Below are 18,116 nucleotides of genomic sequence, written 5' to 3' on the forward strand. Positions count from 1 at the left end.
CACTGAAGGTCCTTTAAATAATGTAAATGATTATGAATATGTAACTAGTTAATATGCAGCTACGAACGGATTATGATGTGGAGGTTAATGAACATTCTGCTCTTAGGGTTGCAGTGCTTTTCTTTTTTTGTGCCTTTGGTTCAAGTCACGCGTGGAGACACATGCACTAGGCTTGGAAAACATCCTGTTTTGTTTTGTTTTTTGTTTGTTTTTTTTTTAATCTCATCTTTAAATGGGACTAAATTGGAAGTTTATTTAAAAAAGATTTCCATGAAGATCTCCCTCCTCCCTTTTTTCAATTTTTACACTGAATTCTGTTTTATTTTAGAATTAACTGCCAGATCCAATCAAGTGATATGGATTGATGTAGTTTTAGCTTGCCTCTTCCAGATGTAAAGTCAGTACTCTATAATAGATTACCACTGTTATTAAGTGTTGCTCTGTGATTGATACTTAACTGCCAGATCTTCCTTGGGGAACGGACTTCTTATGCTGTGTTAATGTGTAGTAAGGCCGGGTATGTGATTACAACATGTATTTTGGTACAGGATCCCTTGTCTTAGTATTTAAAAATGTCCCCAAAAGGAGGACTTTTTTTTTTTTCAGGAATTAAATGTTATAATAGAGGAATTTAGTGACAGGTCTGGCAGACCTTGTGATTTGGGGGTGAGGGCTGGGGTGTGTTCAGGAGGCGACGTAGTTATTTAGAGCAGTGAGCAGAAGCCAGCGTGGTGTTAGCCAGCTTCACGCTCACACGGCTGTCTTTCTACGTGCCCTTGACATTTGGCTCTTATCCCTTAGTTTCGCTGTCTCTAAAATGGTGCTGTGTTCTCTTTGATGGCTCTTTAAATCTCACATTAATGGGTGATTTCAAAATTGGTGATTAGCAATCTGTGAAAATTGTGTTGATTTTACAGTTCCCCCTCAAAAAGAGCGTTGCTTTTTAAATTGTATTTCCTCCAAACTGATTACAGAGTTCCTGCCTGCTTTCTGAACATTTGGAAAATCTATTGAAACATCTCAAAAGAAAACAAATAGCTTTCATGCTTAATTCCATTGTTTTTAGAATTATAAACATAGTTTATAAAGTGGCCATGAAGTGCTTAAAATGTTATCATAATTCACTGGGGAAAAAATGAGCTGTTTAGAGCATCTCTTTATCCCAAGGATTTCTTCTTGAAAATATAGTAGAATAATATCCCTGGATTCATTGTGAATAATACATCAGAATAAAAATTACAGGTGAAAACATTTGGAGATAATACTGACAAAAATAAAATATTTTCACTCCTCTCATTTTTTTCTTTTTCCTGATGAAACATAGATGTTACACTGGTTTCTTGTTATTTATAACATTTGCGTATTCTACAAAATATGTAACATTTGTAAACAGGTCTGAAGATTGTACAAAATACTAGTTATCTTCTATCATATGTCACCTGATAGTTACCAAGCAGGCTTTGTACCCAAGTATGAATTGGAAAGCTCCCATTTGTTTTGCAGTTTATCAGCTAGTATTAGAGAGTGATGATAAAGTATGCTGCTTAAAAACTTACATTCAAATCTCTGTGCATTTGACAAATAAAAATGTATAGCAAGATGCTATTAAATCTGTAAAGTCAGTGTTGCAAGCTTTCTGATGTACTGATTATGTGGAGCGCTGTTTTTTTTCATGAGTAGTTATCTGTTTTCATGACAGGTGGTCACTAGCTGCCAAGAGAAAATCCAGCATTGGTGAGTCAAAGATGATTTCATTTTATACTTTTGAAATACTGGTGGGGTCAACTACTTGTTTTTAAATAATGGGAGTTGTGTCTGTGTGTGTGTGTGCGTGTGCATGTGAGTGTGAGAGAAACACCAGTAATTGAATTCTTCCAGTAATAATCTCCATTTTGAATGCCTTTGATACTAATTTATATTGTCTTTTACCCTCTTCTGAATTAACACATTCCTTGGTTTCCTGAGGTTGTATTGTTGGCATTTGTGTGTGTTTTATTTATCTTATTCTTTTGTAAAAGAAAGTATCCAGTAGGTATTAAGATACATCTGAACCTAACTGACCTATGGTGGCTGTTTCATAGATTTGTAAGAAAAGAATAATTTGAATTTGTTGTTTTAATATAATTGTCGGACTGTGCTTAAAATCATTTTTTACAAAGTTTGGAAAATCTAGTTAGTTTCTTGCTTTTTAAAATAAAATTGTGCAATATTTAGCTTATTTAAGTGAATTGAATTTTTTTTTGTAAGTAACTTACCATTTAAGAGTAAATTGTGGAAAATACAAACCAAAAGAGAATATTGAAACATTTGTTATATCATCACTCAGAATTCAGTATTTTTCATGTATATACCATGTGTATTATGAATTGTAAGAGCTTGCTTTATAGACTGCACTTCATTTTTTTAGAGAGAGAAAGAAAGCAAATCTATTTTAATGTGCTAATCTATAGTTAATAGGACAGTGCTTGAAAAAATAACATACTTTCCTACTCTACTGCTTCAGAGGAAAATGCTCAATTTAATGGTGAATAAAACCTTAACATTATGAGCCGTCACGAGGTATAGCTGTTGATCTTCAGATATCAGATTACAGTACATCCATGCTGTGTTTCTGAAGATTTTACAGAAAAAACACCAGGAGCCGTCTTGATGATGGTTGCAGGGTTATTGCAAAATCATGGTAACTGCCCCTTTACTGGAGAGATTAAACCTCCCGTTATACACCACCAAGCATATAATATTTTAAATTTAGTTTAAGAGGCTTTTTCTTCATGCCTGAGAGATCTCCAAGGAAATAATTTATAGTTAGTGTATACCCAGTGTTTTTGGTTTAAATACACATAAACTGCAAGGAGTGGGTAAGAGGGAAAAATCTGTGCAGTCTCTTCTCCAGTTTTGACTATGGGTGTGCGGGAAGGAATCTCAAACCAATACCACCCACTTAGAAATAAAAATTCAGGACTTCTTCATTAATTTTCAGCAAATGCCTCGTCGTAATTGCAATTCACCACTGGTGGTGTAAGCCTGTCAACATTTCCACAGTGGCTCATTCTCTTCTCATCAAATGCTTAGCCCAGGTTAAAACCTGGAGGTTTATAATCTGGCCAGAGGAAGGGTTTTTCTCTTAAAGATTTGGCCAAAGCCACAAGTTTTTAGAAGTCATTGCCAGGGGAAGTTTTTATTTTAATGCAGACTGTGTCTGTCTTGGTTATGGGGAGGAAATGAGAACAGGATGTATTCCCTCAGAACAGCGAGGTTTTCACAGAAGTGTGAGCAGCATTGTGTTTCTGGTTGGTTTTAGGGGACATTTTTTTCTCTTCTAGAAGGTTTTGTCATGATGTAGGCTTGTGTCCCACCTTTTTCTGTTTGATACAAAATAGGCATCTATTAATAAGGGTTTGAAGAGATGAAAGTGAAGCTTACAATTATTTTACACATAATCTTTAGTTTATACACAGGATAGCAATGTGCAAGTCTGTAAACAGTGACAGAAAAATGTGGCTTTTATTTTCTGGTAGGCGCAGGTAACCCTGATCTTGCCTTTCCAGTTTCCCTCAATCCTCCAAACCACAGAAGCTCAGTTTATTTGCTACACATATCTTAACAGAAAGATTATCCCATATATCTGTACATTCCTTATTTATTTTTATTTATGTTTATTATCTTTAGTTCAAAGGAGTTTCAATTCAACATGTTTGTTTATGAACACAATGCATCTTGATCAGTGTCACCCCTTTCTCTCCCATCTCTCCCATCCCTACCCAACATTCCTTATCTTTTCAATTTTCATTTAGAACATTAAAATCATTAAAATTGTTTCCTCCCCCCCCATTTAAATACATTTTTCCTCCGAATCATTTCTGATACAGTGTAGGGACCAGACTGTTGGATCTTTAATGAGAATCTGTCTCAGTATCATGACATAGCTAGAATCTAAATGACCAGTGAACTCACAGATTTATAATGCTCACAAATGGAAAGCAAATTATTTCCATTCTCTCGAAAGCCAGGAAATTGTGGAATTCTCGTGATGTTTTTATGTTCCCCTTAAGTCCTCAAGCAGTAATTCAGTTCTTGCTATGCCATGTCAGTACCATGGGGCTGTGTGGGAAGGGAGCCCCTGTCACAGACGGGTTCATTAGGAGAAGGTCGGTCACAGTGGGGTGGTGCTGAGGCAAATGCAGCGGGCTCAAGTCAGGTCTGCAGCCAGCTGTGAACATGAAGCCTTTTTCTCTCACACATGTTGCTCACTCACCCAACCCTGGTCTTCATGTGCCCACTCTCACTTAGTCAGGAGAAACAGATACTCCAACCCTCCCTAGTGCTGTGTGTGCATGAGTATGTGTGAGAGCACACGTGCAGGTTTAAAAGATCCTTTCACTTAGGGACCTGTGATAATCTGTCTCAGAGATAATCTGAATTGTGTGAATTGTATATATTGGTATATTTATATATATGTGTCTGTGCATGTATATATATAAAAACATCAACATGTCAAAATGTATGTTAATCATATATATGCTATATGTTATAAATGTTTCATATTTATTTATATATTAGCTATGTCAGCATTAAACAAATATTAAGTAAGAATATACTTATTTATATAAATGGATTAAATATAGAAATACATATTATATGTAATCATAATGTAGTGTGTATCACATTTTGTTGTTCTGTTTTTTTTTTTTTTTTTGCCAGTCCTGGGGCTTGAACTCAGGGCCTGAGTACTGTCCCTAGCTTCTTTTTGCTCAAGGCTAGCCACAGTGCCACTTCTGGCTTTTTCTATATATGTGGTGCAGAGGAGGCAAGCAGTCTACTACTAGGCCATATTCCCAGCCCCTGTATCACATTTTAATATGTATTCAATATACATCTGTATATAAAATATGTAATTCATTATATATATGAGACATATAATGTCTCACGTATGAAATGTAGGTCTGAGTACAAGTATTGGTAGAAAAAGTTGGAATAAGAATGATCTGGAACCAGAGAGCCTGCCCAGAAAATCATTTCAAATTCCAGATCTGGGGTGATCTACCAAATAGATAGTATTTGTTTGGTTGATAACAAATACAAAGGAAATATTTGAACCTAGTAGGTGAGCATTTGTGTTTAAGGTCTCATTAATAGTGTTTTTCAATTTTGTTTTAAGTAAATGTTTAGAATGAAACTTTTTTTCTTCTCAATACTTTTGCCTTAACTCAGGAAATAAAGTAAACAGTGCTGTTTTCTCTTTAAAATGACACTGTTTGGAGAGTTGTAGACCTACATTTAAAAAAAATTTATTTATTAAACAAAATTTTTTGACAAGGTGTTGTGCAAAAAGGGTACAGTTACATAGTAGGGCAGTGTGTACATTTTTTGTGATATCTTACACCCTGTTTTTCTTTCCCTTCCCTAGGTCAGGTAGACATATATACAATACACAATGTACCAAGAACATACACAGTAGCCACGTGGCCTATGCCAAAGAAAATTTGCCTAGGGCTTTAAATGTAATGTCGATATTAGACAATATGTCGACAGTAGTCTTATATGAATGTACATCCATAGTTTTTGAGCTATTGTATTCCACTGAGAGGTCAATTTTTTTTTTTTTTTGGCCAGTCCTGGGCCTTGGACTCAGGGCCTGAGCACTGTCCCTGGCTTCTTCCCGCTCAAGGCTAGCACTCTGCCACTTGAGCCACAGCGCCGCTTCTGGCCGTTTTCTGTATATGTGGTGCTGGGGAATCGAACCTAGGGCCTCGTGTATCCGAGGCAGGCACTCTTGCCACTAGGCTATATCCCCAGCCCGAGAGGTCAATTTTTGACCTTTATATGTTGAGTAGTTGTTTGGTTTTAGTTACATAATGTTGGGTCGCTGACCCAGTCCTGTGGGAAATACCATTTGACAAGCAGTTTTTGGTTTCACAGACCTGGTCTCTACTGTCTCTCCGTTACCCCATCTTAACAGTCATATATCAGGGAGATCATGCCTCTTTGTTTTCTGTGTTCTAGGCTTGTCTCGCTCAACATTATTTGTTCAAGTTCTGACCATTTCCCTGCGAATAACAATATTTCACCATTCCTAATCGCTATGTAGTATTCCATTGTGTATAGGTACCATATTTTTTGGATCCATTCATCTGTGGATGGGCATCTGGGTTGTTTCCATATTTTGGCTATTGTGAATTGTGGACCTACATTTGAATCCTATCATGTTGTAACTTTGTTGCTTGGCTAGATCTGCTGGCCTCCTGGGGTACAGTTGGTTTGGCTTCATTAGTGGGGCAGGAGTGAAACCCTAGCCTGGCCCCGAGTCCACAGTAGGCTCATATGTTTCCTGAGATTATTAGGTGTCTTGTGAGTTCCCCACATTCAGGCTGCTACCTGTTTATCCTGAGGCCGATCTGGCTTTTTGATTTGGTGTAGTGACATCTCACTTGCCTGTCAGCTTGACCTTGAGTCCATGGTGTTATTACCTAAACTTCAGTGGAACACCCCATCATCCCACCATCCACCCCTTGAAATGAATCTAATTCACATTCTGTTTAGAAGTAATAAAGCATATAGTTCTAAGAGATGAACAGGATTTAAATTTTGTAGGTTTCTATCTACCTATTGTCTATTTGTTAGCAGTAGGGATTAAATTTGGTCCTGCCCGGCTGGGGATATGGCCTAGTGGCAAGAGTGCTTGCCTCGTATACATGAGGCCCTGGGTTCGATTCCCCAGCACCACATATACGGAAAATGGCCAGAAGGGGCTCTGTGGCTCAAGTGGCAGAGTGCTAGCCTTGAGCAAAAAGAAGCCAGGGACAGTGCTCAGGCCCTGAGTCCAAGCCCCAGGACTGGCAAAAAAAAAAAAAAAAAAAAAAAAAAATTGGTCCTGCCCCATCTGTCCCCCTGCTTAAGACTGAAAATCTATCACTTGAGCCATAGCTCTTCTTCTGGCTGTCCCCCCCACCCTCCCAATTAATTGGAGCTAAAAGTCTCACAAACTTTTCTGTCTATGCTAGCTTGGAACTTTGATCCTCAGCTCTCAGTTTTGGAATAACTAGGATCAGGTCACCAGTGCTTATTATTTTTATTTGCTTATATATATATTTTTCCTGCTGAAGGTGTGAACATTGCTACTTTAAACTCCTTAAGGCAGAGCTATGGCTCAAGTCATAGAGCACCTACCTAGCATGAGATCCCGGTTCACACCCCAGTGCTGCCAAAAATACATAAAAAAAACAAAACAGAAGAAAACAAAAGCCCCACCTGGGAGATAGCTACCCTTGTCCTCAGTACTTGTAGGAGCAGTGACCTGAATTACTGCTCTCAGCAACATTCCAAAATTACTTTCTCCTTAAAATGTACTTTTAAGGATAAAGCACAGAAAAAAAATAGAAATAGGCAAAGCTCTGAATTATGGTGTGATATAAGTAGAGACAGATGCAAACATTTTCCCTCCCCCATTTGATTTATAACAGGAATATTAATCAGTTGTCAAAAATTAGGAAGATCAAACGGACATAAAAAATCACCCATAAACTCATTACATAAAATTAGCTGACCTAAGAAGTTTGTGGTGTTTCCAAATTACACTAACGTGTTGTTAGGCCACATAAAACTTTTGACTTTGAATTTGCATCAGATGTATTCTTAGAGTGTTATTACAGATGAGAAACATGCCCCACGATGATCGACAGGTCAGTGTTATTGATGTCCTGCAAATCTATTTGGGTTTTTAATAAGTATTCCTTTTCCCACCAGATGGTGGGAAACAGCTGTGTAGGTTCTTACTTCAAGAGTATTTTTAGTTTTTGGCTAAAAGTAAAATGGCATTTACTCTTGTTCTTTGGAGGCTGAGATCAGCAGGATAATGGTTCAAGGCCAGCGGAGGCAAAAATGTAGCAAGACACATCTCAGTTCAATAGCTTGGGCATGTTGGTATGTACTTGTAATCCTTTGTAGTAACAGGAGAAGTTGCCTAAGGCCAATGCCATCCTGGGCAAAAAAATACAAGGCCCTACCTGAAAGATAACTAAAGCATAGACGATCAGAGGCCTGGCTCCATTGGTATCACCTGAAAAACACCAAGCAAGCAAAAAAAAAACCCAGCTTAATTACACACACACACACACACACACACACACACACACACACACACACACACACACACGATTTATCATTTCTTGCTTTAGAACTGAAGAGATCTGTATCCTTGCCTGAACTTTATATTCCTCTTTTTCCTTCGTTTTCAGAGGTGATAATTTAGGGGTCCTTCAGACAAGTGGATCTTTAGGGATGGACTGCACAGTTTAAAAGAGCTGCATAAGGCTCAGTTGCATAGGAGGTATGCAATAGTTGGTGAACTAAGTCGAGACAGGGCTGTCTGGACGCTTCATGAGTAGTTTTAGATGTTCCAGACATAACCATAAAGGTCATATATTGATGAACATATACTTCAGATTCTGGGTTTCATTAAATGGAAAAATTAACAGTTTCAGATTAGCTCAGATGTGGACACATGCCCTTTTTCCCTTTTAAATACCCCAGTTTGTTTTATCATGTCAAAGGAAAAGAGAGTCAGAAGAAACTTTTGCTGACGAAAAAAAAGATCAGTATTTTACTAAGTCTTCTTTTTTCTTAAAAAAAGTAAAATTAACTTATATCTTGTTATACCAGAAATTTTGTTCATTTTTTTAAAATATGAAGATTGAGGTTATGTCTCTTGCTTCTGCAACAAGGATATAGAACTTGCTTTTTTTCTTTTTTACAAGAATTTTTATGAGAAGGATTACAAAAATGAGTCCTTTTCTTACTCTTATCCCCTTTTATATAAGCTATGAAAATCTTCAAACATACAGCAAAGTTGAAAGACTCATGTGGGTGAACCTTGATTATATATTATCCATACTGTAATCCATTAATCCTTGAGGGTCCAAGTAAGTGATACACATCAGTCTGTTCTGCCTTTAATACTCGTGCATATGCCTCATTGAACTTACTCTTTTCTCTACATTTCTCTAACTGTATTTATCGAGGGCTCGCTCTGAGCTTAGCCCTTCCCTCGGAGAGAGGCTGCTTTCTGGGTACTACCATGTGCCTCAATCACAGTGGCTTGTGTCAGCAAGGCCCAAGTGGAGGCTGCAAGTTCCTTAACATGCCTTTCACTGCACATTGCATGAGGATATTGAATATGAAGTACATCTTATGTATTGGATGCAGTTTTCAAACTCAGAAGGGAAAGGTGAGTTAATTTATAAGGACCAAATATGGTGAAACCCAAGCCGGGTGCCAGTGGTTCACATCTGTAATCCTACCTACTTAAGAAGCTGAGATCTTGAGGATCCTGGTTTAGAACCAGCCCAGGCAGGAAAGTCCCTGATACTTTTATCTCCAGTTAACTTTAGCAAAAAGCCAGACTTGGAAGAGTGGCTCAAGTGGTAGAGCACTAGTCTTGAGTGAAAAAGGTCAAGGGTACCACTGGAGCCCTGAGTTCAAGTCCTGTAGTAGTACCCCCACTCCTTCCAAAAAATATTGTGAAGTCAAACAAGCAGATCTACACATGTAAGTAAGTAGGCTCAAAAGGCTTTTTCTGATTGCATCTGGGTTTGTTTTATATCTGAAAAAAATACTGTGGCAAATAATTATCTTTATGGATTCATATGTTTTAATATGATTACACTGTCCAGAGATTAGTTATGTTACCAAGTAACAAAACAAAAAAATTCTGTTCAGATTTCAGAATACGGCTGGACACCAGAGGATCACACCTGTAATCCTAACTACTCAGGAGGCTGAGATCTTAGGCTTATGATCGTTCAAAGCCAGTTTAGAGGCTGGAGAGTCCTGGAGACTCTTTGCTTCCATTGAACCACTAGAGAAAGCCAGAAGTGGAGCTGTGGCTTAAGTGGTAGAATGCTAGCCTTGGGCAAAGAAGCTCCAAGCCCTGAGTTCAGAACAGGCACCCCCAAAAGTAAACAGTGAGCACAAGTAAAGATCCCTACTTTCCCAACACTTACTACTTATTCTAAACACATAGACATTGTGATGTTTAGTGGGGTTGTTGAAGCCCTCTGCCTCAGAAGGACTCCTAGGAGGTTCCATTTTGGTCAGCCCTTGGTCCTGTTTGTGCCCTTCTGATGGGAGCCCTGAGAGAAGGGAGTAGTCTCCAGAGCACTGCCGGCCTCCTCCTGCCTCCTTTCAGAACCCATTTCTGTCTGGGCTGCATTTAAATTACCTTCCCCTTTACTTTTCTATTTTTAGCCAACAGTTCAGAACTTAGAAATAGCAACTCCCACTGTAAACTTCTCAAGTGCATCTACTTTTTTTTGTGTATGTTGTTCTAGAGAGACTTATTAATGATAAGCTTAGAACAGATTTAAAATACTGACATGGATCCTGGTATTACCTCTGTTTGACATTTCTGTTCTTTTAATATACAAAGAGATTTTCTTTTTCTTACCCAGTCTCCCTTTCCAGGTATAAAATTACTTGTACAAGGCATTTTGAATGTTTACTCCTACTTAATCATTGAGACTCAGAGGCAGTGTGTAGTCCTTGAGCATGCGCAGCCTGTATGGTGCACACAAACCATCCCGCAGTCAACCATGTGTCCCATACAGAGGCAGGTTGCCCAACTGTCTCTCAGAATAGACAAGGACCATTGGGTTGGTGCCACAGTGATTTCCCATTCTTTTTTAACATTAAAAAAAAAAAAAACAAACCCTCAGCATTCCACAGATGTCCTGTCTGTTTTGTCATATAGAAGCATTGGCCCAAATATGCCCTAGATAGGCATTCTCCTGTTGATCACCCATGCCAACATCTCCCAAACTCTGAGGCTTACTTAGCTTCAGGTTCATTTACTGAGTCATACAATCTCATGGAGTGACTTAATCTTAGTGGGTAACAGGTCTTCCTTGAAAGTTGTAGAATTTCTGGGACTTTCCTAGGAAAAGTTAGTGCTTAATGCTGAGCGGAGTACCCAGTCCTTTTCACTTCTCTTGGAAGGTGAGGTGCTTGGTTAGATATTGTTCCCTGGAAGTCTTATACCATGGAAGGTATAAAGACTGGCTGACTTGTGTGGCTAAAATAGTTGGGGCTTCCTGCCACACCTGACTTTGCTGCTGTTTGCTTTCAGGTACATAGCCCCATGCATAAAGCTTTTGGCCATTTTACCTATGCAACAGTTATCCAGAATGATGGCTTTTTTTTTCCTCCCCTGACATAGAATAAATGACATTTCACTCTCTTGTATTTGTAGACGAGATTTAAAAAAAAAAAAGATTTTGGGGAGGATGCTTACATAAATCCATTTGTACAGTGGAACATGCAGATTTCCTTTAAAAGAACAAGGTCAGAAGATGAGGTTAAATGCACTGCCTACCTCACCTGACCCAGGAGATCTGACTTCCTTTCCTTCCCGCTACCTCCTCTTCTGTGAGACAAACATGTCGGTGTTGCTACCAGCATCACCAGTCTTCTTTGGATAAATAATAGAAATGTATCTGTGAAGTTCCTTAATATCTTAATATCCTGTAGAGGAGCAAAGGAGTAAATTGAAAGCAGTCCCTGATGCTTAGAACATAGGCATTTTATTGTGTTGAGAGAGATTATTTGTGTTGTAGCTTAATCCTTATTTAATTTCTACAGTATCCACATATTCACGTAAATTACTTGGTGATTTGGTGAGGTGTGTGTGTGTGTGTGTGTGTGTGTGTGTGTGTGTGTGTATTGATAAGGGGTGCCCTTCTTCATACAGACAGATTTAGGCTCCTGGTTTTGTCTACTGCTTAGGTCCACACACACAGAATCACACTCTATGTGGGGGAAATCAGTGTTAACTCCGTTTTGATGTAACACAGCCAGATTGAAGTGCTGTTTTTATATTGCATTTGCCTAATTTCTTCTACTCCCTGCTAGATTTTTTTTAAATCTCCTCTTAATCACATTAGTAAGGATAATTGAAGAGCTGATGATACCTCATTTCTTAGCCTCAAGTTTCCTGATGAGGGACTGAAGCACCGGCTCCTATTTTGTATGTTCATCATTCCTACCTCATACTGTTCTAGAGTGTTCTAGAAGTTCTGTGTCTCATTTTCTTCCCTTGCCCTTCATTTTTCCATTCGACTTAGTCCTGATGATCCTCCAGCTTAGCAAACACTTGAGCACTTAAGTGTCAGACATGTGAGTGTCCAGTTTCTACCTAACAAGTCTTAATTCTTGAATGAATGCATGGGAAAAAAATAATGCCATTGCCAAACTTCATGAAAATAGGATTTCGAAATTAAAAAAACAACAAAGCCCCAAATGGAATCTGTGAATGACTAAAATTAGTTTTCAGATGAGTGTGTGTCAAGACGCACAGCCTGCTGGGAGCACTCAGTGTGTGGTGCTTGGGTCCACAGGAGGAAGGTGGATGATGACTACAGTGCCCTTCAGGAGAGGCTCAGCACCTTGCCGGATAAGTTGTCCTACGACATCATGGTATGTTTAGGGTACTTCTTGTTTTTGTAGCAGTATTGGGGCTTGAACTTAGGGCTTGGGTGCTGTCCTTCAGCTTTTTGCTCAAAAGCTAGAACTGTACCACTTGAGCCAGAGCACCACTTCCAGCTTATTGCTGGTTCTTTGGAGATAAAAGAGCCTCGTGGACTTTCTGCCTGGGCTGACTTTGAACTGTCATCCTCAGATCTCAACCTCCTGAATAGATGGGATGGCAGGTGTGAGCCATGGCTTCTGGCTTAGTGTACTTGCAAAGTACTAACTTGTTTCTTATAAACATAGTAACAGAACAATTATGGTATGTTTTTGCAGTGTGCATATCAGTTCACAAATTGCCCGGCTGACCTATGGTGTCAGCGGTGACCTCCTTTGCAGGGCAAGTTGGTTTCATTACATCTTCTAACAGCACAATCAAGGTGGCAGTCATTGATATTTACTCCTTTTTTTCCATATGTACAGAATTGTACACTATAGTGACATATGTGTTAGCTTATGATTTGACATATTTGCTGGGCAAACAACTACATAAAACACTAATTACAAGAATGTGGTTCTTCGCTATTTCCTGTTTGCCAGAGCTGGAATAGGCCATAATATTTTGTCACAGAATTCAATTGTAGAACATTGATTTTTATGTAAGAAAGCACTTCTCATTTCTATCTTAATGGTCTTCGTCTGACGTAGTGATGGGTTCTCAGGTCCTGGTTTAGTGTTCAGCTGCGTGGAGAACCTTCCTTGTGGACACTGCTTCTGTTTATGTCTGCCCAGATGACCTGTCAGGGTGGCAGTTGATTCTTTGTGAAACATGGCTATTTATTAGAAAGTTTTCAGTGTTCCCGACCCAAACTGTTCCCCATTGACAATATTTCACTGCTGTTTTGCTTTCATCTATATTTAAGAACTAATATTCCAAAATGTGAAAATATATAAATACATATGAATGTAAGACATATTCCTAAAACAATATTACTTTCTCTAAGATATGTGTCTAAATAAGGCACAAAGTTGTTTTCCTGTTTTTTTAAAAAAATTTTTTTGTGTGTGTTGTTGGTGGTCATGGGTGCTGTCTCTGAGCTTTTTTGCGTAAGGCTAAAAGAGATTAAAAGTCCCACAGACTTTCCTGCCCAGGCTGGCTTTGAACCATGATCCTCATATCTCAGCCTTTTGAGTAGCTGAGATTACAGATGTGAGCCACCAGCACCCAGCCTGGTTTAAAAAATATATATTGATTTATTCATCGGAAGCAATTTCTTCTAGACTTCACTGGTGAATTTTCAGCATGTTAAATTTCTCTAAAACCATGTTATTTTTTTCCTAGAGTATAGATAAAAAAGACTTCCATAGTGATGTAGGGTCCTTGAATGCAGTTTCAAAATTGGTTTCTTTTTAGTGTTTAAAACATTCTGACTTTTGTGTTTTTTTTGTTTTTTTTTAAACAATAGGTACCCTTTGGCCCCTTTGCCTTCATGCCAGGAAAACTTGTGCACACCAATGAAGTCACTGTTTTACTAGGGGATAACTGGTTTGCAAAGTGCTCAGCCAAACAGGCTGTGGGATTAGTGGAGCATCGGAAAGGACGTAAGTACCGCCTGGAAATGGGATTTTTTTTGTCCTGTGGTGCACTAGCTCATGCACTGCACGGTGGATGCACTGTTAGCTACCAAAACTACTGCTGTGACCTATGGCCTATGAGGCTTCGCTTTGTGTCCCTTGACTGGTAGAACATTTGAGAAGAACCATCAAGGAGAAAGAGCTGGAGAATGGTAGGTATGTCTTAGAATCTGCCCACAGGGTCATGTTTTGCAGAAATTATGAAGTGTAAATAAGTCAATGCAGCCTGGCGTTGGTATAATGACTTCTTTGCAATTTGTAGTTTTAACTACTCAGGAGTCTGAGATCTGAGGATCACAGTTGGAAGCCAACCTGGCCAGGAATGTTCATGAGACTCCTCAGTGAACCAGTAAAAAGCTGGAAGTGGAGCTGTGGCTCAAGTGGTAGAGTGCCAGCTGTGAGCAAAAGGCCCAGGGGACAGTGCCTGGTACCTGAATTCAAGCCCCACTACCAGCACAGAAAAAGAACTTAACAATAAGATTTTTAATACGATAAAACAAGAGTTCTGGCAAAGAAAACAGTGTGGTGAATCCCTTCCTAATAATTCTAAGGTTTTGGGAAGTAGCCAAACATGATGACTTTTAGGACCAATATTTATCTAAAATAATTTTTAGATGACATCAATATGCCTGAGAACTTCTATGATAAATGAATTCTAAAATGATTTATTTGCATCATTTTATAATAATTTATAGTAATTGACAGAAATGTTTTGGTGTGTCCTTACACTTAATGTCTATTAAGGAAGTTACCTTAATTCCCTCTTAGCCGTGACTGCGTGCATTCCAAGACCCTGTTGTGTGCCCAGAGCCTTGGTTGTTAGACCCTATAATTTAAAGTGCATCTCTCTTAATGAAGCACGTCTTCATGCACTGTGGCCATACCTTTTGAATTTTGAAGTATGAAATCAAAATAATTTGCTTCTCAGAATTTTGTTTTTCTTTTTTGGTGCCTGTCCTAGGGTTTGGTCTAGGGGCCCTAAGCACTGTCCCTTAGCTTTTTACACTCAAGGATGGTCCTCTATTACTTGAGCCACAGCTCCTTTTCTAGCTTTTTGCCTAATTGGAGATGAGAGTCCTACAAATTGGTCTGCTCCACCTGGTTTTATTTTTGGCCAGTCATGGGCCTTAACTCAGGGCCTGAGCACTGTCCCTGGCTTCTTTTCGCTCAAGGCTAGCACTCTACTACTTGAGCCACAGCGCCACTTCTGGCTGTTTTCTATATATGCGGTGCTGAGGAATTGAACCCAGGGCTTCATGTATTTGAGGCAAGCACTCTTGCCACTCGGCCATATTCCCAGCCCTCCACCTGGCTTTAAGTCCTCAGCACCTGGTAGGAAGGAAGTCTTTGCTGTCTGAAGACAAATAGGAGGGGTTTGGAGTGGATTACATGGGGACCTTTGTGACAAAGGATGCTGAGGTGAGGAACTAAGCCTTCCCCAGGGGCAAGAAGGCCAGCTCAGGGTCCTACCCTTTGTGTTAATAGCTTTAGGCTTTTTGTTTTGTTTTGTTTTTGTCCTGGGGCTTGGACTTAAGGCCTGTATACTGTTTCTGAGCTTTTTTGCTCAAGACTAGCTAATACTCTACCACTTGGAGCCACAGTTCCACTTTTGGTTTTTGGGTGATTAATTGGAGCTGCCTTCAGACCCCTGTCCTTAGATCTCAGCTTCTTGAGTAGCTAGGATTGAGTAGCAGGTGTGAGCCACCAGTGCTCAGTGCACAGCTTTTTGTTGTTTTTTTAAATTTTTAAATTATTACACAATGACATGAGGTTTATTTGGCCACATTGTTGTGTGTGAGTTAAGACTCACACATTGGCTTGTTCACTGATCAGCACAATCAGGCTGTAAGTCAGAGTGTACACTACACTGGGACAGTTCCCTCTTGCTGGTCTGTGGGGTTCAGTCCTTCACCCGCTTTCATGGGCTGACAGCATGGACCTGAACCCCCTCACTGTTGGCCTCTTGCTCAATTGGTTTTGCTTCTTTAGAATGTTCATGCAACTGGTAATCCTAAGTGTCAGGAGAGTGGTGTCCTAGATGCTCACTGTACTGCCTTATCTAGACTGTTGTGAGCATGGAGGTTCATTCTTTGTCAATAGTATTCCACTGTGTTTATGTACACAGTCTGTTGATTGTATTCCACAGTGTGAATGCATCTGTCGATTGTGTTCCATGGTGTGTGCATATGCCTGTTGGTTGTGTTCCATCGAGTGTACACACTTTGTCAATTGTGTTCCATTGTGTGTGCACATTGTCGATTGTGATCCATGATGTGTACACACATATCAGTTGTGTTCCATTGGGTATGTACATACTTGTGTCAATTTTGTTCCATGGCATGTGTGCACACATCGGTTGTGTTCTGTGGCGTGTGGCACACATCTGTCCATTGTGTTCCATGGTGTGTGCGAACGTTGTCTGTTGATTGTGTTCCGTGGCACGTGTGTACACATTGTCAATTGTGTTCCATGATGTGTGTGCACACATTGTCTGTTGATGTTCCATGGTGTGTGTGCACATTGTGTGTTGTGTTCCATGGCATGTGTGTACACATTGTTTGTTGATTGTGTTCCATGGTGTGTTATGCACATGTCTGCTCACAGCTAAAGGATATCTGGGTTGCTTCACAGGTATAAGTGGAACTTCTTTGACATAATGTGCAGGTTTCTGTGTGAACATAATGTTGATTGCTGTAGATCAGTGCCCACATTGGGACCACTATGTCATATGGAAAATGGAAGTTCAGTTTTTTTTTGTTTTTTTTTTTTTTTGGCCAGTCCTGGGCCTTGGACTCAGGGCCTGAGCACTGTCCCTGGCTTCTTCCCGCTCAAGGCTAGCACTCTGCCACTTGAGCCACAGCGCCGCTTCTGGCCGTTTTCTGTATATGTGGTGCTGGGGAATCGAACCTAGGGCCTCGTGTATCCGAGGCAGGCACTCTTGCCACTAGGCTATATCCCCAGCCCGGAAGTTCAGTTTTGAAGGAACTACCAAGCTATTTCCAAACTGCTGGAAGACTTTCACACACATTTCCTCTGCTGGCTTAGTCTCAAGACTTCTGATTCCTAGTTGTTACTATTAGTTGTTTTGTTTTTGTGCCTATTCAGGGGCCTGGGTGCTGTCCCTGAGCTCTTTTGGTTAAGGCTAGTGTTCTACTACTTGAACCACAGCTCTACTTCTGGCTTTTTGATGGTTCATTGGTATTAGGAGTCTCACAGACTTTCCTGCCCTGGGCTGAGATCTTCAGATCTCAGCTTCCTGAGTAGCTAGGATAAGCTGATGGTGCTTGGCAAAAAAAACTTTTTTTTTTTTTGGCAGTCCTGGGGCTTGGACTCAGGGCCTGAGCACTGTCCCTGGCTTCTTTTTGCTCAAGGCTACCACTCTGCCACTTGAGCCACAGCGCCACTTCTGGCCATTTTCTGTATATGTGGTGCTGGGGAATCGAACCCAGGGCTTCATGTATAGGAGGCAAGCACTCTAGCCACTAGGCCATATCCCCAGCCCTTGGCAAAAAAATTTTTTGGGGGGTGGTACTGGGATTGAGCTCAGGGTCTGCTGCTTGCTAGACATGTGCTTTACTGCTTGAACCACTCACTACTCTGTCCCTGAATGTTTGGCAGAGTTGATCTGTGATGTCATCTGACTTTTTTTTATTGGGCAATTTGTCATTACTGATTCATTCCCTTTAGTTGTATTAGGTCTGTTTGGAATTTCACTTTACTCTTGAATCAATTTTGATAATTTTCATTATTCTGGGCATTTGACTATGTAATCTAGGTTGTCACAATTTCTGGGTGCTCAGTTTTTCATAGTGCCTCTTTATAATCCTATTTATTTCTGTGAAATAAGTTATACTGTCCCAGCTCTTGCTTATGATTTTGGAATTTGAGATTTTTCTATTTTTTTTCCTTAGATAAATCTTTGGGTTCGTTGACTTTTTTCTCTATTTTTTTTTGGTTGGAGGTTTTGCTTATGTGGCTCTAATATTTATTTTCCTTACACTAGCTTGGAGCTTAGTTTATTCTTC

General features: G+C 39.7%; 1 protein-coding gene across 1 annotated transcript in view; it reads left to right on the forward strand.

Moving 5' to 3' along the window:
- Positions 1–18,116, forward strand: part of Uri1 (URI1 prefoldin like chaperone) — a 56,202-nt gene that overhangs the window by 20,982 nt on the left and 17,104 nt on the right. The window contains exons 2-4 of the mRNA XM_048368943.1: positions 1,700–1,734; positions 12,387–12,465; positions 13,923–14,058. Of these exons, the coding sequence (XP_048224900.1) occupies positions 1,700–1,734; positions 12,387–12,465; positions 13,923–14,058 (250 nt within the window). The remainder of the gene's footprint in view (positions 1–1,699; positions 1,735–12,386; positions 12,466–13,922; positions 14,059–18,116) is intronic.

The sequence above is a fragment of the Perognathus longimembris genome, chromosome 20 (assembly GCF_023159225.1).
Source record: "Perognathus longimembris pacificus isolate PPM17 chromosome 20, ASM2315922v1, whole genome shotgun sequence".
Taxonomy (NCBI): domain Eukaryota; kingdom Metazoa; phylum Chordata; class Mammalia; order Rodentia; family Heteromyidae; genus Perognathus; species Perognathus longimembris.